Source organism: Miniopterus natalensis, chromosome 14, assembly GCF_054644295.1.
Source record: "Miniopterus natalensis isolate mMinNat1 chromosome 14, mMinNat1.hap1, whole genome shotgun sequence".
Taxonomy (NCBI): domain Eukaryota; kingdom Metazoa; phylum Chordata; class Mammalia; order Chiroptera; family Miniopteridae; genus Miniopterus; species Miniopterus natalensis.
Genome location: NC_142094.1, coordinates 44,189,149 through 44,212,300, shown reverse-complemented (window position 1 = coordinate 44,212,300; position 23,152 = coordinate 44,189,149). Strand labels below are relative to the sequence as shown.

General features: G+C 42.5%; 1 protein-coding gene across 1 annotated transcript in view; it reads right to left on the bottom strand.

Moving 5' to 3' along the window:
• WBP1L (WW domain binding protein 1 like) overlaps nt 1-19,979 on the bottom strand; it is a 56,948-nt gene extending 36,969 nt beyond the window's left edge. Inside the window, exon 1 of the mRNA XM_016219965.2 lies at nt 19,900-19,979. Coding sequence (XP_016075451.2) covers nt 19,900-19,962 — 63 coding nt within the window. The 5' untranslated portion in view covers nt 19,963-19,979. The remainder of the gene's footprint in view (nt 1-19,899) is intronic.
• Between the last annotated feature and the right edge of the window lie 3,173 nt (nt 19,980-23,152).

The following is a 23,152-nucleotide window of genomic DNA, read 5'->3' as shown; positions in this document are numbered from 1 at the left end:
CCCAGTCAGGGGAGTGCAGGAGGTAACTGATCAATGACAACTCTCTCATCATTGATGTTTCTCTCTCTCTCTCTCTCTCTCTCTCTCTCTCTCTCCCCCCCCTTTCCCTTCCTCTCTCTGAAATCAATAAAGATATGTATATATATATATATATGTATGTATATATATATATATATATTTTTTTTTTCTTTTTAAAGAATCTTTTGGCATCATTTTTCTAGGCAGCCTATGTATTTATAATTTTTAGTTCTGGGACTAAAGGGAGGTGGGGAAAGATAGTTATTTGTTCAGCACTGACAATCAGCCAGACTCTGTGCTAGGAACTTCATTTAACCAACAGCTCACAGTGCCACAACACCCCCACAACGTAGGTACTATTAACCCTATTGTTCAGCTGCAGAAACTGAGGCATGTGGAGACCTTGCCCAAGGTCCCAAAGCTAGTAGCAGGAGAGCAAGGATTTCAATGAAGTCTCTTGTTCTAAAGACTCTTTCCTTTACAATAATATTAGCAATGATATTAGATCAGAAGTTACTAATAAGACAAAAAACAGAATTGACGGTTAGTTGAACATTGTCCCTGGTGAGTGGCCCAGAACCCTGTTTATAGGAATTCCACTTAGACTGGATCTGACAGTGGTGTTCCGGAGTGTGAAGTCAGGGCCCTTGGGTCCCAAAACTTCCATTCTGACCCACTTTGCAGCTAGAGTTCTGTGAGGTAAATGACTGGGAAAGCCCTAAAGTTCTCATCTGTTCCCAGCACACAGCTGATCCCCAAACAAGCAGCAAGCTGGAGTGGAAGATCTTCCCATGCCTTGGATCTCAGGTAACCTGGTGGGTGACCTGTTCCCACACCCAGGTCATCTGGCTGGCTGAGGCTGAAGGGGGATTTTAATTTTGAAGTCAAGGAATTTGAAGAAAGAGAATTTTATCAGAACAGGACAGCAACCTCCAGGCTTCTGGGATAAAACATAATTTCCAGATCTAAGGCCACTTTATTTCTAGGAGCTTTGAGTAGAGACTGCTAGGCAGACACAGAACATCTAAGATAAGAGACGTTTTTTATTGTTCTCAGGCACAGGCACACTTAAATGTTTTAGAGTTCTGACCAAAAAACCCCACCAGGCGTGGATACTAAGTCAAACCCCAGAGCAAGGTGAGTGCCACAGTGAAAGTCAGATAGAACACCTTCACATCATGAACGTGGAGCTGAGCATCAGGAAAAGGATCCTGAAGTAATAATTCTGGGGAATTCCATGGAAAGAATTCCAAACTCAGAACAAAGATTTTTTTCAGAACTTTACCAAGTAGAAACACTAAGGATCGATTAGCTGCCAGAAGCGAAGAATACTAGCTTATCTGTGTCCTGGGGCTGAACAAAGGCAGACGTGTAGCAAGCCTGCCCTGGCAAGAAAACACACCGCTCCTGGTTTCTGAGGATAAGGAACTCTACAAGTCACGGGGCTTATTTCTTCTACACGGTCTCCATAAAAACCTGCAATGCTTTCCTAATTATTGAGTCTTCCCAGAAAGAAGGCTGGGCATACAGCTCTTAAATGCAGTATGTAATCACTTGCTAAAACACCAAATGATATACTTCAGAGAGAGGAACCTAACATATGTTGATAAGTGACATTTAACAGGTGAAAAACATGAGCTTTAGTGAAGTTAGGTTAAGTCATTCAAGGACCCACACCTAGTAGGCAGTGGAACCAGCATTTCAACCAGGCCTATTTGGCTCCAAAATGTTTTGAACACATATGGAGTTAATATTTTGATATTATAATTGTCACTTCCTCCTCTTTTGTGACCTGATAGTCACAGCCACATCCAGCCATCTAGCGTATACCATGAGTATGAGGATGGACTACTGGATGAATTAGTCTTGCCGTGGAGGATTTATTTATTTAATTACCCAGTGAGGGAGAAAAGACAGCAGACGCAGAAACAAACACAGGCACTTCATAAAAATGTTAGGGGGGAGTCAAGACAGTAAGTCCAAGAAGGGCTCGAACAAGGAAGGCTGTCGAGACAGAATGGACAAAGAAAGTTTTATTAAGAGATTGGTACTAAAATAATGTGTAGCGTTTGGGTGGGAATATGAACGCACTAGAAAGGGCCAACCACAGCCAAAACCGTGGAAACAAGGACACATGGGGCATCCGAGAAAGGTAAAGATGCAGCAAAGGTTGGCTGGAGCCAGAATGCAGAGGCCCTACACCTGTGTGTCTTTACTCAGCACCTGTGACTAGCACAATTCTTTCTTTCTAATAATGACAGTAGAGCCCAAAACATCAAGGACAGGAATTTCTAGTTGACTAAGTATCTTAGGCTCTCTTTTTGCTTATTTAATTACATTTACTACTAAAATATGATAAATCTTGGAGATGATTTTGTTACATTCTGGGGGTGGGACAGCCTCAGTTAAATAGAGAGATGAAAGTAGCAGAAGCTAAAACCAGTTTACAACAGCTTCCTAAGGTTTCTGCCTCTTGCTTCTCTGACCCCTAACAAAAAAATCCTTTTGTGCTGATAATCAATCACTCCACAACATTTATTACTTTCATGGACGGACACTGCTGCCCTCTCCAGAGAGTACAGGGGTCTCTGAAACTCACCACTGACAGCGGGCCATCACTGATGGTTAATGGGCTGTCTCTGGATCTGCAAATTCAGCTTTATCAAACACAGCAGCCTTGTTTGCTTTCATACCAAAACGCAAGGTTCATCTTTCCTGCTCTAGGAACAGTTCAATCTCAACCAAACTGGCAAGAAGCCAAGAATTACATGAAAATTAGGAAGCCAAAGCTCACGACTGTCCCCAGACATATTTCCTGTCTCCTAAGGAACTGTTCTTTAAACCAAAGATCGGGATAACAACAAAAAGAGAGACACAGGTCACACAAACTACATGATACACACTCAGATGTAACTTGGAAAGAGAAGTTCATTAAGAAAATTAGTCTTCCAGGTCTCCATTGAATCTGATTTCATCTTTTATTTTTATTTAAACTTTGGGCAAAACAAAGAGAGATGTGGTCCACATTAGGTGGGACTGTGAATGCAATGGTGGCAGGTACAGAGAAAAGACTAACATGAAAGTCATTTTATTAATGACTTCAACTCTGAGTCCCTGGAAGCAGCTCCAGGCCCTCTGGGTTTAAGGGCATAAGAGCAATCATTCACATTGTCCAGAGAGAGGCCATCTTGGTTGTGTGTTTGTTTTTTTGGTTAATCCTCACCCAAGGATTTTTCCATTGATGTTTTAGGCATGCAACCCAGGTACACCCCACGACCCTTCGGTGTGCGGGGTGACACTCTAACCACTGAGCCACACTGGCCAAGGCTTGGTTGTGCTTTTATAGGAAAATCCACGTAACTTTTCTGTGCTCATAAACTCAGTAAAGTTATTTATTCTCAGACTTATCTCCTCTTCTAAAGTTCAAGCAATTTAAGGGCAAGATCCATACCTTTCACTTCTGTGTACCTCAAAATACTAAGCAATGCCTTGCACAAAATAAGCCCTCAAGAAAAGATTGTTAAATGAACAGACTTAATGACTAAAGAGAAGACTGTAAAAATGAAGTTAATATAGCTGAGCCCTCAAACATTAGTATGGGTAACATTTTCCTGGCAATAGAAACCTGATAAACAGCTGAGAGATCAGGAGAGCACCTGGATATTACTACAAGCTCATGAGGTCTGATGCAAGAACTGGGAAACCCTCTGTGGATCTCATTATCTGTGTGTCTCTAACTTCTCAGCTAAGGATTTTAAGATATTTAAGCCACTCAAAAGCAAAAGGCGGAGGGGGGTGGGACAGGGAGGAGTGGGTCATTGGGGAGAAAAAGGGACATAGGTAATATTTTAAACAAAAATAAAAAAATAAAAATAAAAAAGCAAAAGGCCTTTCTTCAAAGAAGAGCTGGAACATAATCTAAAACCCCACCATTTGTTTTTCAATTATGGCAAATGGGATGAAGCTGCTCCTAGTTTTGTCTCCCATTCACCAGATAACTCCATGAGCAACACCTGGAAGTTGCCTTTTCTGCATAAAGGATTGTGAAACTTAGATATAGTTGGAAACACAGCTCTGGGCTCCATGCCTTCCCTCATTTCCTGGATCTTATGTAAATCAAATATTACCTCCTCCCCCCTTAGGCTATGTGGTAAGCAAATCTACTCCAGCTCTAAGATTTCATGGCGAAAAACACCAGAAGAAAACATTCAGGCAGTTTATCACTCCCATAAGTTGTAGGAAGTGGGAAAATTTCTGGAAAATACATGCCCACCACCCAAGTAAAATAACGACTAAAGGTGGTGAAACTGGAGAGGGGATCATGCCAGATGCAGGGACTACTAGTCCTTTCGTCATTTAATGCTCAACCAGAGGCCACACCTGAACCTGTACTCCCTCCCTCCCTCCCAGGGCACAGAGTGTAAGGCAACACAGGATGGCAGCGGTAAGTAAACCTACTTTAAAAACACCTTGACCCAGGGTCCAAATCACGAAGAAATCACTAGAGCGAAGCAGAAGTGGGCAGAAAGATGCTACTATATAGGCATATGGCTCAGGAGGAAAAAAACTGGAAGTGACTTTGAGAAAACAGGCCCCATCAGAGCAAGAAGGAAAGTCGGCACAAGCCACTGTTTCTCCTCAGAAAAAATTAGCAGGTGCCAATATCTTTGCACTTCTATCCATTGTTCCAAAGTCTTTCACTTTGCTCAAGGTGCTCAATATTGCTGAAAAGTTGACACTAACCAGTGAGAAACAAAATAAATCATCTTCCCTGCAGAGAACTCAAGGTTTATAAACTATTTTCATATCCATTTTAGTTGTTCCTTACATCAGCTGGTGACAGGGCTAGGAAGTCATTACTATCCCCTTGCCAGAGTCTACTGAAGGTCTGAAAATATGAGTGACCCAGGAGTAAGATCTAGGGTTCTGACAGAACGGACAGAGGTCTTCCCCGGGAACGCCAGTGAGGAACAGCCTAGGGGGAGATTTACCTTTCAACTAGATTCTGTCAGGGCTCTGGCATTCTAGCCATGTGACCACCTATTCTCATGACCCTGGGCCAATATTTTAGTACTCTGAGCCTTCATTACTTCTTTTTAAATATATCTTTATTCATTTCAGAGAGAGGAAGGAAGAGGAAGAAAGATACAAACATCAATGATGAGTCATTGATTGGCTGCCTCCAGCAATGCCCCCCACTGGGGATGGAGCACAAAACCTGGGCATGTGCCCTGACCAGGAATCGACACACGATCTCCTGGATCATAGGGTGATGCTCAACCGCTGAGCCACGCTGGCTGGGCTGAGCCTTCATTACTTCTATCAGCATTATCCAGAAACTCCCCTGGGGCATGCAATTCTGCGATAAGAGGCCCATGTGGTCAAAGAAGTCTAAGGTCCCTTTTGGAGATTTACGATGTACAGTTATATGCTCTACAGTGAAACCTCTGAAGAGTCCCATGGTTAAGCCTGTTCAACCCTAAATCTACTACATGTTAAATAGCACAGACTCTCTTCCTACTAAACTTTTTCACAGCATCATTCTCTCTATAGTGTCTTTCAGCCTCCATATTCTACATTCCATTTCTCCCTCACCAGCCTTGTGAATCTGCCATGAACTCCCAATACTCTATCTTGAGGGCAGGCACAGTCAGCCAGAAATGGGATAGGAGCACACAGCTTATGCCCCTGGACAGCTAAAAGAGAAAAAAATACACTTATGTGGTCTCCTCATTTTCCCAGGTTTCTCTGAACATTTGTGCAATCTCAGATAAGGGATGGGTTTTTCCAAAATTTCTCCCTACACTAGAAATTGAGGGCAAAAGTCGTAAGTTAATCTTTCACTTTATATACTGGGCAGAAGTTAGAAATGAATGTGTGCCAAACAATGACAAAGAAAGTTTTGAGGGGTGTAAAAAAGGGTTTGCCATGATTAAACTCCACCAACAGACCTGTTCAAGTTAAAAAAAAAAAAAGAGAGAGAAAGCTGTGGTTGGAGAAGCACTTTTGAAGGGTATTGTTCGGAAGTAACTTTTTTGGTTTTTTAATCCTCAACTGAGGATATGCTTCCATTGATTTTTTTAACATATGTTTATTGGTTTCAGAGAGAGGAAAGGAGGGGTAGAGAGAGAGACAGAAACATCAATGATGAGAGAGTCATTGATTGGCTACCTAGCCTGCAACCCGGGCATGTGCCCTCACCGGGAATCGAACCCCGATCGCCTGGATCCTAGGTCGATGCTCAACCACTGAGCCATGCCCAGCCGGGCTCCACTGATTTTTTTAAAAATATTTTTTATTGATTTTTAGAGAGGAAGGGAGAGAGAGAAAAACATCCATCAGCTGCCTCCTGCACACCCCCTACCGGCGACTGAGCCAGCACCCAGGCATGTGCCCTGACCAGGAATTGAACCTGCAACATTTCGGTGCATGGGATGACGCCCAACTGACTACACCACACCGGCCAGGGCACTTCCATTAATTTTTAGAGACAGAGGAAAGGGGATAGAAAGAGAGAAATAAAAAAAAAAAAAAGAGACAGGGAGAGGGGGGAGAAACATCGATGTGAGAGAAAAACATCAATCAGTTGCCTCCTGCAGGCGCCTCAACCTAGGTATGTGCTATGCCCGGGACTCGAACCCTCAACCTTTTGGTGTATGGGACAACGCTCCAACTGAGCCACCCAGCCAGGGCTGTGGGATAACGTTTTTTAAAGTAGTGGAATACTTAGTGAGGCTTACTTACTTACGAAAACTGAAGAGCTGTCATAATTGGCTGAATTTTCTAATAGTATTTTTACCCCAGGATCTAATTTAAATTGTCCCGTGCAAGATCCAATCCTGTAACAACAAGGAATTATTGTCCATTTTTTAGGGTATGATATGGAAGGGTGGTTACTTTGAGGAACAGAATCCTTTTATTTCTTAGAGATTCAAACAGAATTATTTATGGTTGAAATGATGTGAAGTCTATGATTTGCTTTAAAATAATTTCACTAGGGATGAATGGAAATGAAAGTGAATATAGATAAGACAGGCCAAGACTATAAATAGCTGGTCGGTGATGGGTACATGGGTTAATTCTCTTTATCTTTATTAAAAGAGCTAAGGAGCACCAAAAGCTCAAGTGACAAAAGAAAAAAATAGATAAGCTAAACTTCATCAACTTAAAAAAGTTATGCTTCAAAGGATACTACCAAGAAAGTGAAAAAACAACATACAATGGAAGTAAATATTTGCAAATAATTTATCTGACAAAGGACTCATTAGGTTTAACTGTAGGATTCTTCAGAGGCTTAAAACTGTAGAGCATGGCTTCTGAATCTCCAAAAGAGACCCAGACTTCTTTAACCCCAGGCGCCTCTTATCACCGATATGGCTGCCTCCAGAGGTCTCTGGACAATACTGATAGAATGAAAGCTCAGAAAGGTAAAGCAATTGGTCTAGGGTCAGGAGAACAGTTGGTAGCATGGCCAGAGCCCTAAATCTGGTTGAAAGGAAAATCTCCCCCTGGGCAGTCATTCACTGTGGATTCCTGTGATGACCCCTTTCCCCTTCAGATAAGGGACTTTAAAACAGGCCAACAATCAAACAGATATTTTTCCAAAGACATACAAACGGCCGATAAGAATATGAAAAGAGCCCAGCCAGTGTGGCTCAGTGGTTGAGCATCAACCCATGAACCATGAGGTCACTGTTTGATTCCCAGTCAGGGCACATGCCCAGGTTGCAGACTCAATCCCCAGTAGGAAGCATGCAGGAGGCAGCAGATCGATGATTCTCTCTCATCACTTATGTTTCTTTCTCCCTCCCTACCTGTTCCTCTCTCTGAAATCAATTAATACATTTTTTTTTTAATTATGAAAAGATGTTCAATTACTAGTTATTAGGAAAATGCAAATTAAAACCAGAGTGAGATACTACTTCACACCGACTAGGCTGGTTATGATACAAAAGACAGACAAGTGCTAAAGAGGATGTGGAGAAATTGAAATCTTCATACATTTTTAGTGGGGATGTAAAATGGTACAGCTGCTGTGGAAAATAGTCTGGCAGTTCCTCAAAAATTAAACACAAGTGACCATATGACCTAGCAATTCTACTTCCAGGTATATGCCCAAGAGAATGAAAACAGTCCAAATGTCCATTAATTGATTGAGATAAACAAAATGTGTTACAACCATACAGTGGAATATTAATTGGCCATAAAAAGAAATGAAATACTGACACAGCAGCCCTTTGAGCGCCCACTTGCAATTTCTCGAGTGTACTTTCCCTTTGCTTGCCCAATAAACTTTCTCCAGCAGTAAAAAAAAACACGAAATACTGACACATGCTACAACATGGATGAACCTTGAAAATATTATGCTAGCCCTGGCCAGTTTGCTCAGTGGTTAGAGCATCAGCCCACAAACTGAAGGGTCCTGGGTTTGATTCCAGCCAAGGGCATATAGCTTGGTTGCAGGCTCAATCCCCAACCCCAACTGGAGTGCGTGCAGGAGACAACCAATAGATGTGTCTCTTTCACATCGATGTTTCTCTCTCTCTCACCCCCCCTTCCACTCTCTCTGAAAAAAACAAAGTATTATGCTAAGTGAAACAAGCCAGTCACAAAATACCACATGGTGTATGGTTCCACTTACTAAAACCACTGAATTATGCACTCTAAAAGGATGATTTTTATTGTATGTGAATTACATCTGAATAAAGCTGTTATTACAAAAACAACAAAAAAAAATGGCCTCAGAAACCATCTTCACCTCAGATGGAAGCTGGGGTCAGATGTCAAGCAGCCCCAGAGAGCGCCTCACCTCAATACAGTACACAGTGTTCCGAGAGCAGGCAGACCTGCATGTGGTCTAGCACTGTGGTCAGAAGGGTGACGAACCACAACTTCCACACTTGGGACAATAGCACACTTCCTTGCTGGTGGAAGTCTCCACTCTTTTCTTCACTCGAGAGGACAATGATGTACAAATCAGAATAACAGTGTATGTTCCAACTTACCTGCACTATAATTTCATTCTTTATTATTAGAAAACAATTGCTGGAAAAACACCTCATCTGATTGCCAACACTGATGACATGGAAAGTAATGCACATGCCTTTTGAACTAAGGGTTAACCAAAATATATTCTTAAATTCCTCCTCTGGAAAGATCTCGGGTCAGTCAGGAAATAAAGAAGTCTTAAAGGTTCCCCAAATGTAATAAAAATAATAATGGAGGGTAACATTTACCAAGTAATTACTATGTGGCAGGTACTGTTCTAAGTGCATTGTAAGTATTAACTCAATTTATCTTCACAATAACCCTATAAGCTAGGTGCTACTATCCCATTGTACAGATGAGAAAACTAGCTCAATATTATATGGAGGCAGTCTGGCTCCAGAGTCTGTACTCTCAGCAATGCAACTTCCAAGTGTCCCTCCTCCTGGACTGATGACCACGAACACATGGTTGGTTGGGCATGCAATTGGACTTGTGTGGTACATAGCAACTGGGCAACAGGTCCAGGCCACCTGCCTGCCATTTTCCAGGGGACCACAGACCTCTTTTTTCAGCACCTGGGCAGGTATTTCTACCCTTCTTCAGCTACAGGTTCATTGTCCTTGGGTGAATCCTTCTCCACAGCAAAGGGAGCATCTGGTTTGCAGACAGGGAGGAGACTGGAAGCTAATCAAATTAAATTAGAGGCACATAGGCTTCTGACGAAGAAAAGTGAAATGTTCCTCAGGTGCTCCTGTTAAGAATCAGAAGGCACCCCTTCAAGGATAAGCGCAGGGAGTAGAAATGGTCAAGAAATGTTGCTTACTCTTTGGGGAACTGAGCCCTTGCATACCCTAGTGATGGGAATGTAAACGGACAGAACCACTGTGGAGAGTAACTTGGCACTTCTGACCCCAAATTTCATACCCTATGACCCCACAACCTCCAAAGCCACACCTAGGAATCTAGCACAACTGCAGAAAGAACTAAGTACAACAATGTTTACCTCGCAAAAACCTGGATACAACATATGTTCATCTATAATGGAGTGGTTAAATAAGTCAAGGTCTAATGCATAACATACAGAAATTTAAAAAAACATCTGAGGTATAACACAATATGGAAGTCTACAATACATTAAGGTTAAAAAAAAGTGCATGTTGTAAAATACTGCACATAAATTATCCCATTTTTGTTTAAAAAATGAAAGAAAATAGCCCAGCCAGGCGTGGCTCAGCAGTTGAGCATCGACCTAGGATCCAGCAGATCATGGTTCGATTCCTGGTCAGGGCACATGCCCAGGATGTGGGCTCGGTCCCCAGTTGGGGACGTGCAGGAGGCAGCCAATCGATGACGACTCTCTCATCATTGATGTTTCTCTCTCTCTCTCTCTCTCTCTCTCTCCCCCCCCCTCCCTCTCTCTCTCTGAAATCAATAAAGACATAAAAAAAAAAAAAAAAGAAAAAACCCTACACATATCACCAATTTTACATTTATATATATACACACATATATACAAATACATGTATATATGTGAATTTACAAAAAGGTTGGGGCAAAAGTAGGTTTACAGTTGTAATACAAATAAGTAATACAACAATTAATAAATAATAATATAAGAATAAACTGCGTTTTGTGTACTCACAACTGTAAACCTACTTTTCCCCCACACTGTACATCTATAAATTGACAGCGTAAGCAGAAAAAACACCAAAAATACACACCAGACTTTCACCTTTTATTCTAAGCATTGTTGTATTTTTGTACAATTTAACATTGTTATGAGCATATGTTGTTTTTGTGTAATTAAAACTGATATGAAGAGATAAAAGACACCTTAAAGCTCAAATAAGAGCAGCAATCAAGCCTAAGGAAGGAAAATGAAAAGCCAGCCATAGAGGACCTTGTACTAAATCAAACTGATGCCTGCTTTCTGTTTCCCCATCCCCTGCAAATGTAGCAAGAGGATTTGCATATTTATTTTAAAAAAATTTTTTATCCTCACACAAGGATATATATCTATATATAGATATATGTGTGTGTATATATATATATATATATATATATATTTAAAATATGTTTTTATTGATTTCAGAGAGAGGAAGGGAGAGGGGGAGAGAGAGAGAAGCATCAATGATGAGAGAGTCATTGATCGGCTTCCTCCTGCATGCCCCGTACTGGGGATCAAGCCCACAACCCAGGCACGTGCCCTGACCGGGAATTGAACTGGGATCCCCTGGATCATAGGTCAAAGCTCAAACACTGAGCCACACTCCCCTGGCAAGGATATGTTTTGTTTGTTTTTTATTTTAGAGAGAGGATGGAAGAGAGGGAGAGAAACACTGATGTGAGAGAGAAACATCAATCGGTTGCCTCCCGTATGCCCGACCGAGGATTGAACCCACAACCTAGGTTTGTTCCCTGACAAGGAATCAAACCCACAACCTTTTGGTGTACAGGACAACGCTCCAACCAACCAAATCACTTGGCCAGAGCAAGAGGACTTGCATATTTAAAGAGAAAGGTCCCAAGGTACAAAAAAGAAGTACATGGAATGAACTCACACTATTCAACTCTCACATTATTCAAGTCCTAAAGAGCTACAATGCTCCAACATTCCAGTGTAAAAAAAACAAACATTAACTTTTTTACCCACATAAACCACTAAGAGGGAAAACATTGAGATCTGATCAATAAACGAAACTGTGGGGTTTTTTGGGTTGATCTTTATTGATTTAAGAGAGAGGAAGGGAGAGGGGGAGAGAGTTGAAACATCAATGATGAGTCGTCACTGATCAGCTGCCTCCTGTGCATCCCCAACTGGGGATAGAGCCCGCAATCCTGGCATGTGCCCTGATCGGGAACTGAACCGAGATCTCCTGGATCCTAGGTTGATGCTCAACTGCTGAGCCACGCCCGGCCGGGCAAGCTGTGAGGTTTTTTGTTGTTTCTACGGTAAGATGGTTTTTAATACAACTGAAGTGAAACTGACAAGTTTAGGTGAGGAAGATAATTTAGGAAGGGCAAACAAAAAAGCATGTAGAATTATGAAAAACATGAATATTTTCTCCATGAACACACGCCTCTGATCTGCAAGAATGTGTAATAACAGTGTTACGACACAAGATGTCTTGCTTGATACTTAAAAATCAAAACAGACATGTTTTTATAACCTTACTGTAGGGCCCACCCTTCCCAGCCACAAATATTCTTGCAACCTCTTCCATTCATTTTTACCTCTTCCAAAACAAGTTTAAATTACATCCTTTAAAACACCTAAAATCGTGAATCAAAACTCAGCTGTGGCCCTCTAAGGGTGATGATGGCACCAGGAACAGAAAATACATACACAGCTCATCTGTTTTCCCACAGAAGAAAGTATGGAAAGAAGAAAACCAAAAGTAAATAAAGCAAGGCCACGGGAATGTAGTTGAGTGAGAGCATCCCAAAAACCCAGCCCACGCAAGACTGGCAATCTACAAGTTTGGGAGAATGACCTACTTTAATTCCCACAATGGGAAAGCCCAGAATTGTAACAACAAGCTGCAGAATTCAATAGGATGAGATATGTTTCCCCTCTCCTTATTTGTATTTCTTTGTGTTTCCACATTGCAAGCAGTTTTTTGGCCAGACTTTGCTCCACCTAGTGGAAACACAAAGGATGGTCCAAAAGAGAGGTGCCCACAGCCAAACATCAGCCTGTCTGTTGTATGCCCTGAGTAGACAGGTCACCACAACCCCCCATCACTGATCCCTGTCACTCAGGGCTGCTCTTACTGTCTCTGAAGTTATAGTTGGATGAGTGGCCCTGGCAGTGCCCACAACTGGGGTTGCAGAGTAAAAAATAAACCTACATCTGCCCTGGCCGGCATGGCTCAATGGTTAGAGCATCAGCCTGTGCACCAAAGGGTCTGGGGTTCGATTCCAGGTCAAGGGCACATACCTGGGTTGCAGACTCAATCCCTGGCCCAGGTCAGGGTACACATGGGCAGTAACTGATTGATGTGTCTCTCTCACATCCATGTTTCTCTCTCTCTCCCTCTCTTCCTCTCCCTTCCATTCTCTCTAATAGAAACAATGGAAAAATAATCTCCTGATGAAGATTAACTAAAAAAGATGGCCCCTCAAGCGTTAGTCCTAACAACTTAAGGCAGAAAGAGGCCCTCTTGGGCATATGGATGACCAAGAATTCAAAAGGCAGTTGGAATTTTTAATCCAAAGTCATCTAAGGTAGTAGCCACAGTATCCATAAGTGTTCCTGGTTAGTGCCCAACACCCACAACAAGCTATATATCCTGAGGCCTGGAAGAGAAGGCTCTCCTCTAGACACAATCTTCTCGAGGTCCAGGAGAGTCAGCTTCCCTCGTCATGCCCTACCTAATTGTTTCTGCAGGCTAAGCGTGTGTAAGAACAAACGTCCATGAGGCTGAAAATGAGAGTAGAGCCAAGACTTGGAATGGGGAGAGGAAAAAGTTCTAAGAACATGACTAAGTTCATATTGGTTATAGGACAATGGAGGACACTGAGAAAAGAAAGTAACTGGCCATCAGCTTCAATGGGGTGAAAACAAACATGTTCTCAAATAAAAACATAAGGGCAGACCAAATCAAGGGAAAAGAAAGTTCAAGATCGGATGACTAAGGAAGGGCTCACCTTTCTTACTAAACCACAGACTTAAAAAAGTTGCTTTTTCAAAATGTTTGATGTCAGCTGACAAAGCAGGGCTGACTGGTAACATACATCAACAAATCTGAGAGTAATCAAGATTCACGATGTTAAAGCTTTAAATTATCCCATCTAAAATTTGTTGTCAGAGGGCATTCCATACACTTCATAATGCTATGTTCTCTTCATAGGAAGGCTGAACCCAATCCCTGTGATAAATGAGCAGGACCTGGTAAGAAACCAGGGTTTCAGCCCAGCCAGAGTGGCTCAGCGGTTGAGCATCGACCTATGATCCAGGAGATCACGGTTCGATTCCTGGTCAGGGCACATGCCTGGGTTGTGGGCTCGATCCCCAGGAGGGGGCATGCAGGAGGCAGCTGATCAATGAATGAGTCTCTCCCATCACTGATGTTTCTCTCTCTCTCTCCCTTTCTCCCTTCCTCTCTCTGAAATCAATAAAGACATATTTAAAAAGAAAAGAAACCAGGGTTTCTCTACCTTGGCATTACTCATTTGGGGACAATTCTTTGTTGGGGGGGGGCTACCCTGAGCATTGTAGGGTAGTTAGCAGCATCCTTGGCCTTCACTCACTAGATTCCAGAAGCACTCCCAAGTTGTAACAAACCGAAAATGTTTCCAAACACTGACAAATGTCCTCTGGAAGCTGCAAAATTGTCCCCAATGAGAACCACTACTCTGAACACAGAGGTTCACCATGAACAGTTACCTACATAGCTAAAAGATCACAAGGACAAACCTAAACTCAGCAGTAGAAGAGAATCAAGGAAGTGACTTTCAAATCTCAGTTTCTAAACTTAGTTTGGGAGTTGACACTTAGTTACCAACCACAATGTCCTCTGAGGAACACCAATATTAACAGTAGTGATAATTATTGTACTCAATAACCATTAAATATATTCCAAGAGCCTTACATATGTTACGTCTTTTCACCTCACGACAAACCTATTAGGTTTATTTATTTATTTATCTACTTATTTATTATTACCATTATATAGATGGGGAAACTAAGGCACAAAGAGGTTAAGTAATTTACTCAAGGATAGTAAGTAGAAGAGTCAAGTTTGGAATTCAGGTGGTCTGCCCCCAGAGCTCATGACCTAACCACTGTGTTAGACTATACCCTATCCCCCCACTGGAAAGCTATTAGATCTGCATTGTCTAATATGTAGTCAGTAGCCACATGTAGCTATTTCATTTAAATTAAAATGAATATCATACCACCTTGGAAAAGCCTGGCAGTTCCTCAAAAGGCTACATACAGTTACCATATGCCCCAGCAACTCCACTATTAGGTATACACCCAGGAGAAATGAAAACATATGTCTACACAAAAACTTGTACACCCATGTTCATGGCAGCATTACTCATAATAACCCAGAAGTGGAAACAGCCCAAACGACCATCAATTTACAAATGGATAAATAAAATGTGGTACACTCATGCAACTGAATTAATCAGCCATGAAAAGGAATACAATACTGGGGGGGGGGGAGCGGGGTGGTAAAAAGGGGACATCTGTAATACTTTCAACAATAAAGATAAATTTTTTTAAAAAGGAATAAAATACTGATACATGTGATGATATACTGATCAACATTGATGAATCTTAAAAACATTATGCTAAGTGAAAGAAGCCAGTCACAAAAACCCACATAAGTGTATGATTACATTTACATGGAATGTCCAGAATAGGCAAATTCACAGAGACAGAAAGTAGATTAATGGTGGTCAGTGCCTGGGGGAGGAAGAGGTGAAAAGGGGAGAGACTAATGGCTATGGGGTTTCTTTACGGGGTGACTGAAAACATTCTAAAATTAGATAGTGGTAATGGTCACACAACTCTGTGACTTACTAAAAAGACATTTTATATACACTTTAAAAGGGCGAATCTTGCCCAGCCGGCGTGGCTCAGCGGTTGAGCATCAACCTATGATCCAGGAGATCACGGTTCGAATCCCGGTCAGGGCACAAGCCCAGGTTGCAGGCTCGATCTCCGGTTGGGGGTGTGCAGAAGGCAGCCAATCAATGACACTCTCATCACTGATGTTTCTATCCCTCTCCCTTCCTCTCTCAGAAATCAACAGATATATTTAAAAAAATAAAATAAAAAGGTAAATCTTTTGGCATGTTAATTATATCTCAAGAACGTTGATATAAAAAACTAAATGACATTCAAAATTCAGTTCCTCGGTCATCCTAGCCACATTTCAAATACTCAATAGCCACATGTGGCTAAACAGCGGCTACCAAAACAGTGTAATATAGATAATTTCCAACATTACAGAACATTTGACTGGACAGTGTTGTATCAATGAATGAATAAAAGACCTCCTTTGCCATCTAACCACAGTCCCCTTTTCAAGTCTCAATACTTTCACACTCCTCACACCCACATATGAAGCTTCAACCACAGACTAAGTACATCCTTCAAATGCACCTCCATTTCACTTTCATCTGGAATGCGCTTTACCCCTTCCTGGCCCATAAACAATTCTACTTATCCTTATCAACCTTTAGAGCCCTTCCAAATAAATGCCTCTTCCCTAAGTCCCCACCTTCCCCTGGCCCTAGCAGAACCAGTTGCTTCCACTGGCCTTTGTTTGTACTTGCATTACAACATTGATCCCTCTGGATTACAAATCATTGTGTGTGTTCTCTGTCTTTCCCACAAGATCACCAGCTCCTTGAGGACAGGGATTCTGTTACTCATTTGAGGGTTCCCCAATGCCTAACGATAATAATAGCCTGCTGCAAAGAGTAGACATTTCAGTAAATGTTTGCTGAATTCTACTTAAAGGATTTACAGAAACTCAAGGTATTGATTTTCGACAATTGCTCACTTTGGTGTGTAAAACAGACTAAGAAAATGAGGGAAAGAAGATTCTAATCTGGAAGTCTTTTAGCCCACTATTCTACAAGGAATGTTGGTGATTGCACTGAAATGCCATTTTTAAAAAAGAGGGGCTTCTGGACTGAAAACTGGGGCAATGGAGGTGAGTAAAAAAGGGGATTAGGGGGCCAATGGTATACTATTGAGAGATGGGAAAAAACAGCAGGAACGAGAATCTCCATCCAATTCAAAGTTTTAAGCATGACAGAGGAAAAGTAATGACTGCATCTCTAGAGATTTGTGCCCAGGCCATTGGTTGAGTCACTTCATGGAAAAAGACTTTTTTACTAAATCTTTATTTTAGATAATATAGTCAGACTTTTCTGGTTAAGCCTAACCAAAAATAGAAAAAAGAATCTCTATGTATCTCAATTATAATTTAACTGGAAGAGACAAATGCCAAGGCCTTACTATTTAGAGACCTTACTGCTTTTTTCTTCTTTATGGATTCAAACACTCATAACCGAGTTGCAGCGACCTATAGGAGAGTTAAGCCTAAGTTCCTAATCATAGCAGTGAGCTAAACTAATGAACTTTCCTGAGCCAGGATGGCAAGAAATAGCTGTTCCAGGGCAGAGTTATTAAGAGGGAAAGCAAGCCACCTAATATCATGTATTTCTGATATTAAATGCATATGAAAAAAAGGTTGTATTTGACAGAGGAATTTCAAGGGGGGAAATACAATGAGGTACCCATACCATTTCAACAAGGAATGAGTACAGAGAGTTCTCTTCAATTCAGAGTTAGCTGGAAGTCACTTGTTGAAATAAGGACAGTGAGTACCTGAAGTCGGTCCTATGCCAAAATGGTCTCTGAATTTTTTTTTCATTACTGATTTCTACAAGCCAAAAATCAACAACAAAAAAACAAACCAAAAATCAAATTGGCTAAACTGCGGTGGATTCAGAGTTAATAATTATATAATAGCTTCCATTCCAAAGGTTAAAATTCAAAACACAAATCTCACTACAGATATATAGTATTCTCTGACAGAAAGAGACAGGGGTATTAGGTAGGGGTGGGAATGTATGGGGGGAGGGGTCAGGAAGAGGGAGGCTACTCATTACAAAAACCTTCCCTTCTCTGCATGAGCTGTAACCACATAATAGCTGCTAGTGAGTGCATCCATCCAAATAGAACAAAGTACAAAAGCCACTCTATCCCCCAAAATAAGTATTGGAAGTTTCAGGGAAATGATAAGAAAATGGCCTGTGCTCAACAAACTGCAATTAGGGCATGACACTGAAGACCCCCTCCCACATTTTCTAGCCACCTCCCAAGGCTTGCATGACATGTAAGGAACCTCCACTTGCTGTCCCTTCTCCTGCTAAAGAAATGGATGTGTCCCACCATTGACTAGGAGGTCCACCACTCCTCTCCAACAGGGTAAAGCAGTCCACAGGCCCTGGGCGCCCACCTCCAAAGGCTCCAACATTCCTAAACCAACCCTCTAGCAATGTTATTTATTGGTAATGGGGAACAGCCTTTAGAGATACAGAAATAGATGCAAAGGAAAAGCAACAGTTTGTTCTATGTTTTGTTCTGTCAGCATTTATACTTACTTTTACCAGTCCAAAGGGTTATAACTTTTCTAATAGACAAAATAATAATAATTTCTCCTGCTAGTTTGACTTTAACTGGGAAAATAAAGAACCCCAACAAAGCCTAAAACGGAAGAATTCACACCTAGAAAAGGGAATATACTGGCCCAGAAAATGAGCTCTATTACTTTCACATGTTATTTCTAATATAAATATATTCTGGGGGGGAAACAGGACACTTCAACAGATAAATGAATAAACAAATTGTGGTAGAGCCATACCGTGGAGCATCATTCAGCCATAAAAAAGAAATACTGGTACAGGCTACAACATGGATGAACCTCAAACATTACGCTAAACATTAGCATAAAGCAAAAACATTATGCTAAGGGAGAGAAGCCAGACACAAAGGTCATTGCAGAATTCCATTTATATGAAATATTATGAATAGGTAAATTCATAGAGACAGAAAGCAGACTGGCGGTTGCAAGGGGCTGGGGGAAGGGGGAAACAGGGAGGAATTGCTTAATGGGTTGGGGGTTTTACTTTGTAGTGATGAAAATCTTCGAAACTAGATAGAGGTGGTGGTTACACATTGTGAATATACTAAATGCCACTGAATTTTTCACTTTAAAATGGTTAAATGGTTTTAAATAGTTTGTTACGCGAATTCCATCTCATTTCAATTTTAAAATAAAGGATACTAATGGACAAAACAAAGATGCATCCAGTATGTGAACAGGCAGCCCATGACTTCCTAGGGAAAAGATAAGTATTTTTGCTGGGACTCTTCTACTCTTGATTACCACGCAAAGCTCAAGTGCTAAGCTGTATAGACTCTGCCACCGTGTGTGTATCTTTCTGAAAAGACAGGGAAGGGAACAGATAGTGAAGAAAATAGAATGGGAAAGCCTTGCCAAATGCAAGGGAAGGAGGGGTGATTACCCCTAGTACACCCCACCCAACTTGGCACCAGGAGTACCACTCCCATCAAGGTTTCGAAATGCCAGCCAGAGCTGGAATCAACACAAGCCAGCTTCTCTGCATGGATAAAAAGCAAGCCACCCAGCAAGAAAAGCTGGGGTGCTCCATTTGCTGCCCGTATTGGCATCAGCACCACCGTTTGCTCAAAAACCTTAGGCTGTCCCAGATCAGCGTCAGCGACTGGCTCTCCCAGGCGGGCCAGCCTAACAGTTTTTAAAAGCTTATTAGAACTCAAGTGTGGCCTCCTCCTGAGGGGTCCAGCTCTACTTCATCTCACCTGCCTTCCAAGAGTCCTTCCTCCAACCACTTAACTCAAACACTATTAAAAATGGTGTCCTCAGAACTTGGCCCAGTCCGGCCTGAAATAAATATCCTCTTCGCCCCTCCTCCCTCTCAGGCTAGCTCAGCAGCTCACGTACCCTGACCCGCACACGCGGCACCGCTGCCTTGGAGACTTGGTCCACGGGGAACACGAACGCGCCCCACATGCCCCAGCCTGGCACCACTTTCCAGTCACAGTCACCCCAGCCCACCTGACCTAACCCGCACTCGCTTGGCACCATGCCTCTGCCAACCTCCCTGAAACCAAAACAGGTGTCCCTCAGCTAAACACCGACGCCCCCTTAGATCCTGCCCACGCCAGGCCTGAGGGTCCCTCTCGGGACCCCTCAACTCTTGGCAACAACACTCCCTCAGCCCCCTCCAGCTAGCAGCGAGGTCGTCTCCAGCCCCCTCCTGCCAGGCCTCGACGACTCCCAGGCCCACAGCCTGGCCCGGACGCCCCCTCCCCCTTACCTGCGGGGGTTCGGCCCCGGCTGACAGGGGGCTGGGCAGCGCCTGGAGGAGCAGGAGCGCCATGCCACCCAGGAGCCTTCTCCTCTCCATCCCCCTCCTGCTCCTGCTCCTCCGCCACGGCGCCGCCACCACCCTCCTCCTCCTCCCTCTCCTCCTCTTTCCTCTTCTTCCTTCTTCCCTTCTTTTCCTGTTTCACTCTCCCCCTCCGCTTCCGGCTCTGCTCCACCCAGCCAAAACACCCTCCCAAACACCGGGGAGGTTCTCCAGTCCCAGCGCTTCATTGGCCTCTGCCCTTCGCCCATTGGTCTAAATGGCTGTCGATCAAATCGAAGTTCCGCCCTCCCCTGAAGTTCCATCCCATGAAGACGGAAAACCAGAAGGATACAGCCAATTAAAAGTAGGAGGAAGCTGGGCCATCTTGAGCGCCGCGAGCCGGTGTAAAGGCGGCGAGTGGAAGAAGTACCTTGGATCGGGGGACGGGCCACCTTAAACGTGTGGTATAGAAAAGTCCAGCTAGAATACAGCCGTGGCGGAAGTACTAGATTTCCACAGTTTAGCAAAGAAAGGATGAGTTTGATGATTCTAAGCGGTGTTGGCAAATGTTATTTTTTAGAGAAGGTAACCGGGAGCTCCTAAAGAATTAAACAACTGCAATCTAAAAATCTTTTGATATCATGTCTTGAAGCGCAGCCCCAGTACCAGGGTCCCTCTACTGGTCTCCAATTGCCCAAGCAGTAGCTTAGGTCAACTTGAATTCCCTATGAGACAGTATCTTTACCTGAGGCACAGTGCTTTGTCACCAAAAGTTTCTGGGACAAAATGGACAAAATTCTGACCCTACTTCAAAAATAGCTCTGAAATCTACCCCAAATGCTTTAATCCATGTTCTCATCTTCTGCCTAAATACAAATAGTCTCCTTTCACACACCACAAGGGTGCTCTACCACAAAAAAAAACACACAATCCACAAATACACACAACTCCAAACATTGTCTTACGGCTTTCGCTCTTAAAATACTTCAACTACCTATAGGATATATAGTCTGGACTTTTCACTGTGGTTCCTACATACTTATCTCACCTGCCACCCACACATTTTTTCACACATTCTGCTCACACTGGACACTAAAGAGATCTTCAAGGTGCTGTGCTATGTAGTACACGTAACTTCATTTCCACATTACACATATAAACTCCTAGTTCCCACCCCCTTGTTTCTTCTTCTGGATTCACATAACACTTCCCCCCTAGTGTATCTAATCTGTATCTGCCTGGCTGACCACTCCTACTAAATTTGCAGCTTTTTATTTGGCACACCAGGCCTTATTCATTTCCTAAGAAATCCCTACAACATCCTGTACAGGACCCAACTATGAATGTAATCGATGATAGTAAAATGAAATGAAGGCCCATGACAGAGAAGCCAGCTGTCTGCAGCTGCCAATTTCCTCTCCAAAACCTGCCAAAGCATTATACAGTCTGGCCCAGGGCTAAGCCCACAGGGAGTTTGTTCTTGGCTTAAATGGTGGCAAAGAGGGAAACAGGTAAGAGTGAAGAAAACCCGTTTCGCTTGAGCATAAGAAATGTCCTTAGTTCTGTCTCTACCTTGATCCTGCTTTCCCAAGTGCTGCAAAAGGTGACAAGCATTTTGGGCAACCTCAAGTTTCTTAGAAATTCATCCACTCCGTAATCAAGCTCCCTAGGAGATAAGTAAAGATTGGCCTCTGAGCTGTAGCCACTAGATACTCCAGACATTTCCAAAGAGTAATTGTCTATGACGAGAGGAGGAATGCCAGGAGGCTTAAGGAACTGGGAAAGAAAGGGAAAGATTGTTGATTTTTGAAAGAACATCAGTGTCAAACTGCTTCTGAGCTCTGTAAGGTTTTTCCTATTTGTCTTTGGAAATGGGCAAAGCTGAAGCCAAATCTCTTATCCTAAGAAAACTAGCTCAAAGACACACTTTTCTATTCAAACATCAGCTAAAATCGAATTGCACATTATAGCATGTATGAACTTCCAAAACATTATGCTAAGTGAAAGATGCCAGATGCAGAAGGCTACATACTATGTGATTCCATTTATATGAAATGTCTGGAATAGACAAAGCTATAGAGACGGAAAGTAGATTAGGGATTGTGAAGGACAGGGGCTGGGGGTGGGGGGAGTGACTGATAATTTGCAGTTTCTTTTGGGGGTAATGAAAAAGTTCTGGAATTAGATAGCGATGCGATGATTATACAACTTTGTTGAGTATACTACAAACTACTAAATTGTACACTTTAAAAGCAGTGGTCCTTTAAGTGTGGTACGTAGAATCATCATTGGAAAATTACCAGAAATATAAATTCTCAGGCTCTACCCCAGTCCCATATAATTAGAAATTCTGGGGAGGAGGCCATACAATGTGTTTTAACAAGCCCTCCAGGTAATCCTGATACATATTTTTTTAAAGCTATTACTCCAGAGTAGAGAAAACTTTTTGCATAAAGGACCAGAGAGTAAATATTTTAGGTTCTGCATGCTACATACATTGGGTCTCTGTCACATACTCTTTGGTTTTTTCCTTTTTACAACTCTTTAAAAATGTAAAAACCATTCTTGGTTCCCAGGCACATAAAAACAGGTAGCAGGCAGATTTGGGCCCTTGAGCCATGGTTTGCCAACTCCTGCTCCGGAGCAACACAGCTCCCATTCTGGGAGACCTCTGCAGCTTCCAGCACAGGTGGATTTTTCTCTAGTAATAGGGAAATGAACAATGGCCTCCAGGCTTCAAACAGGTAGGTTCCCCTTCAAGTTGTGATACCCTCCCTCCATGCCAAGCCAAAGTAAGTCCAGATCCTGCTTTCCATCCAGGTGTTATTAACTCAATCTGCAGACAGTTCATTGTGCTTTTAAGAAATTTATTCAAGTCACAGTGGTATCCTTTAGACAGTCAGTAAATTTTACTAGACAAAACTCATACAGACATTGACCCTGGTTGTGCCACAACAGTCCCCCAGGGAGCTTGAGAAATCACCTACAACCACCAAGTTGGAAAAGGCAAGTGGCTGTGCTTTGCTGTATGTCCTTTAAGGCTCTTTGGTCCTGGCTGATTTTTTTTTTTTTAATATATCTTTACTGATTTCAGAGAGAGGAAAGGAGAGGGGGAGAGAGAGAGGGAAACGTCAATGATGAGAGAGTCATTGATTGACTGCCTCCTGCACACCCCCCGCTGGGGATCGAGCCAGCAACCCGGGCATGTGCCCTGACCGGG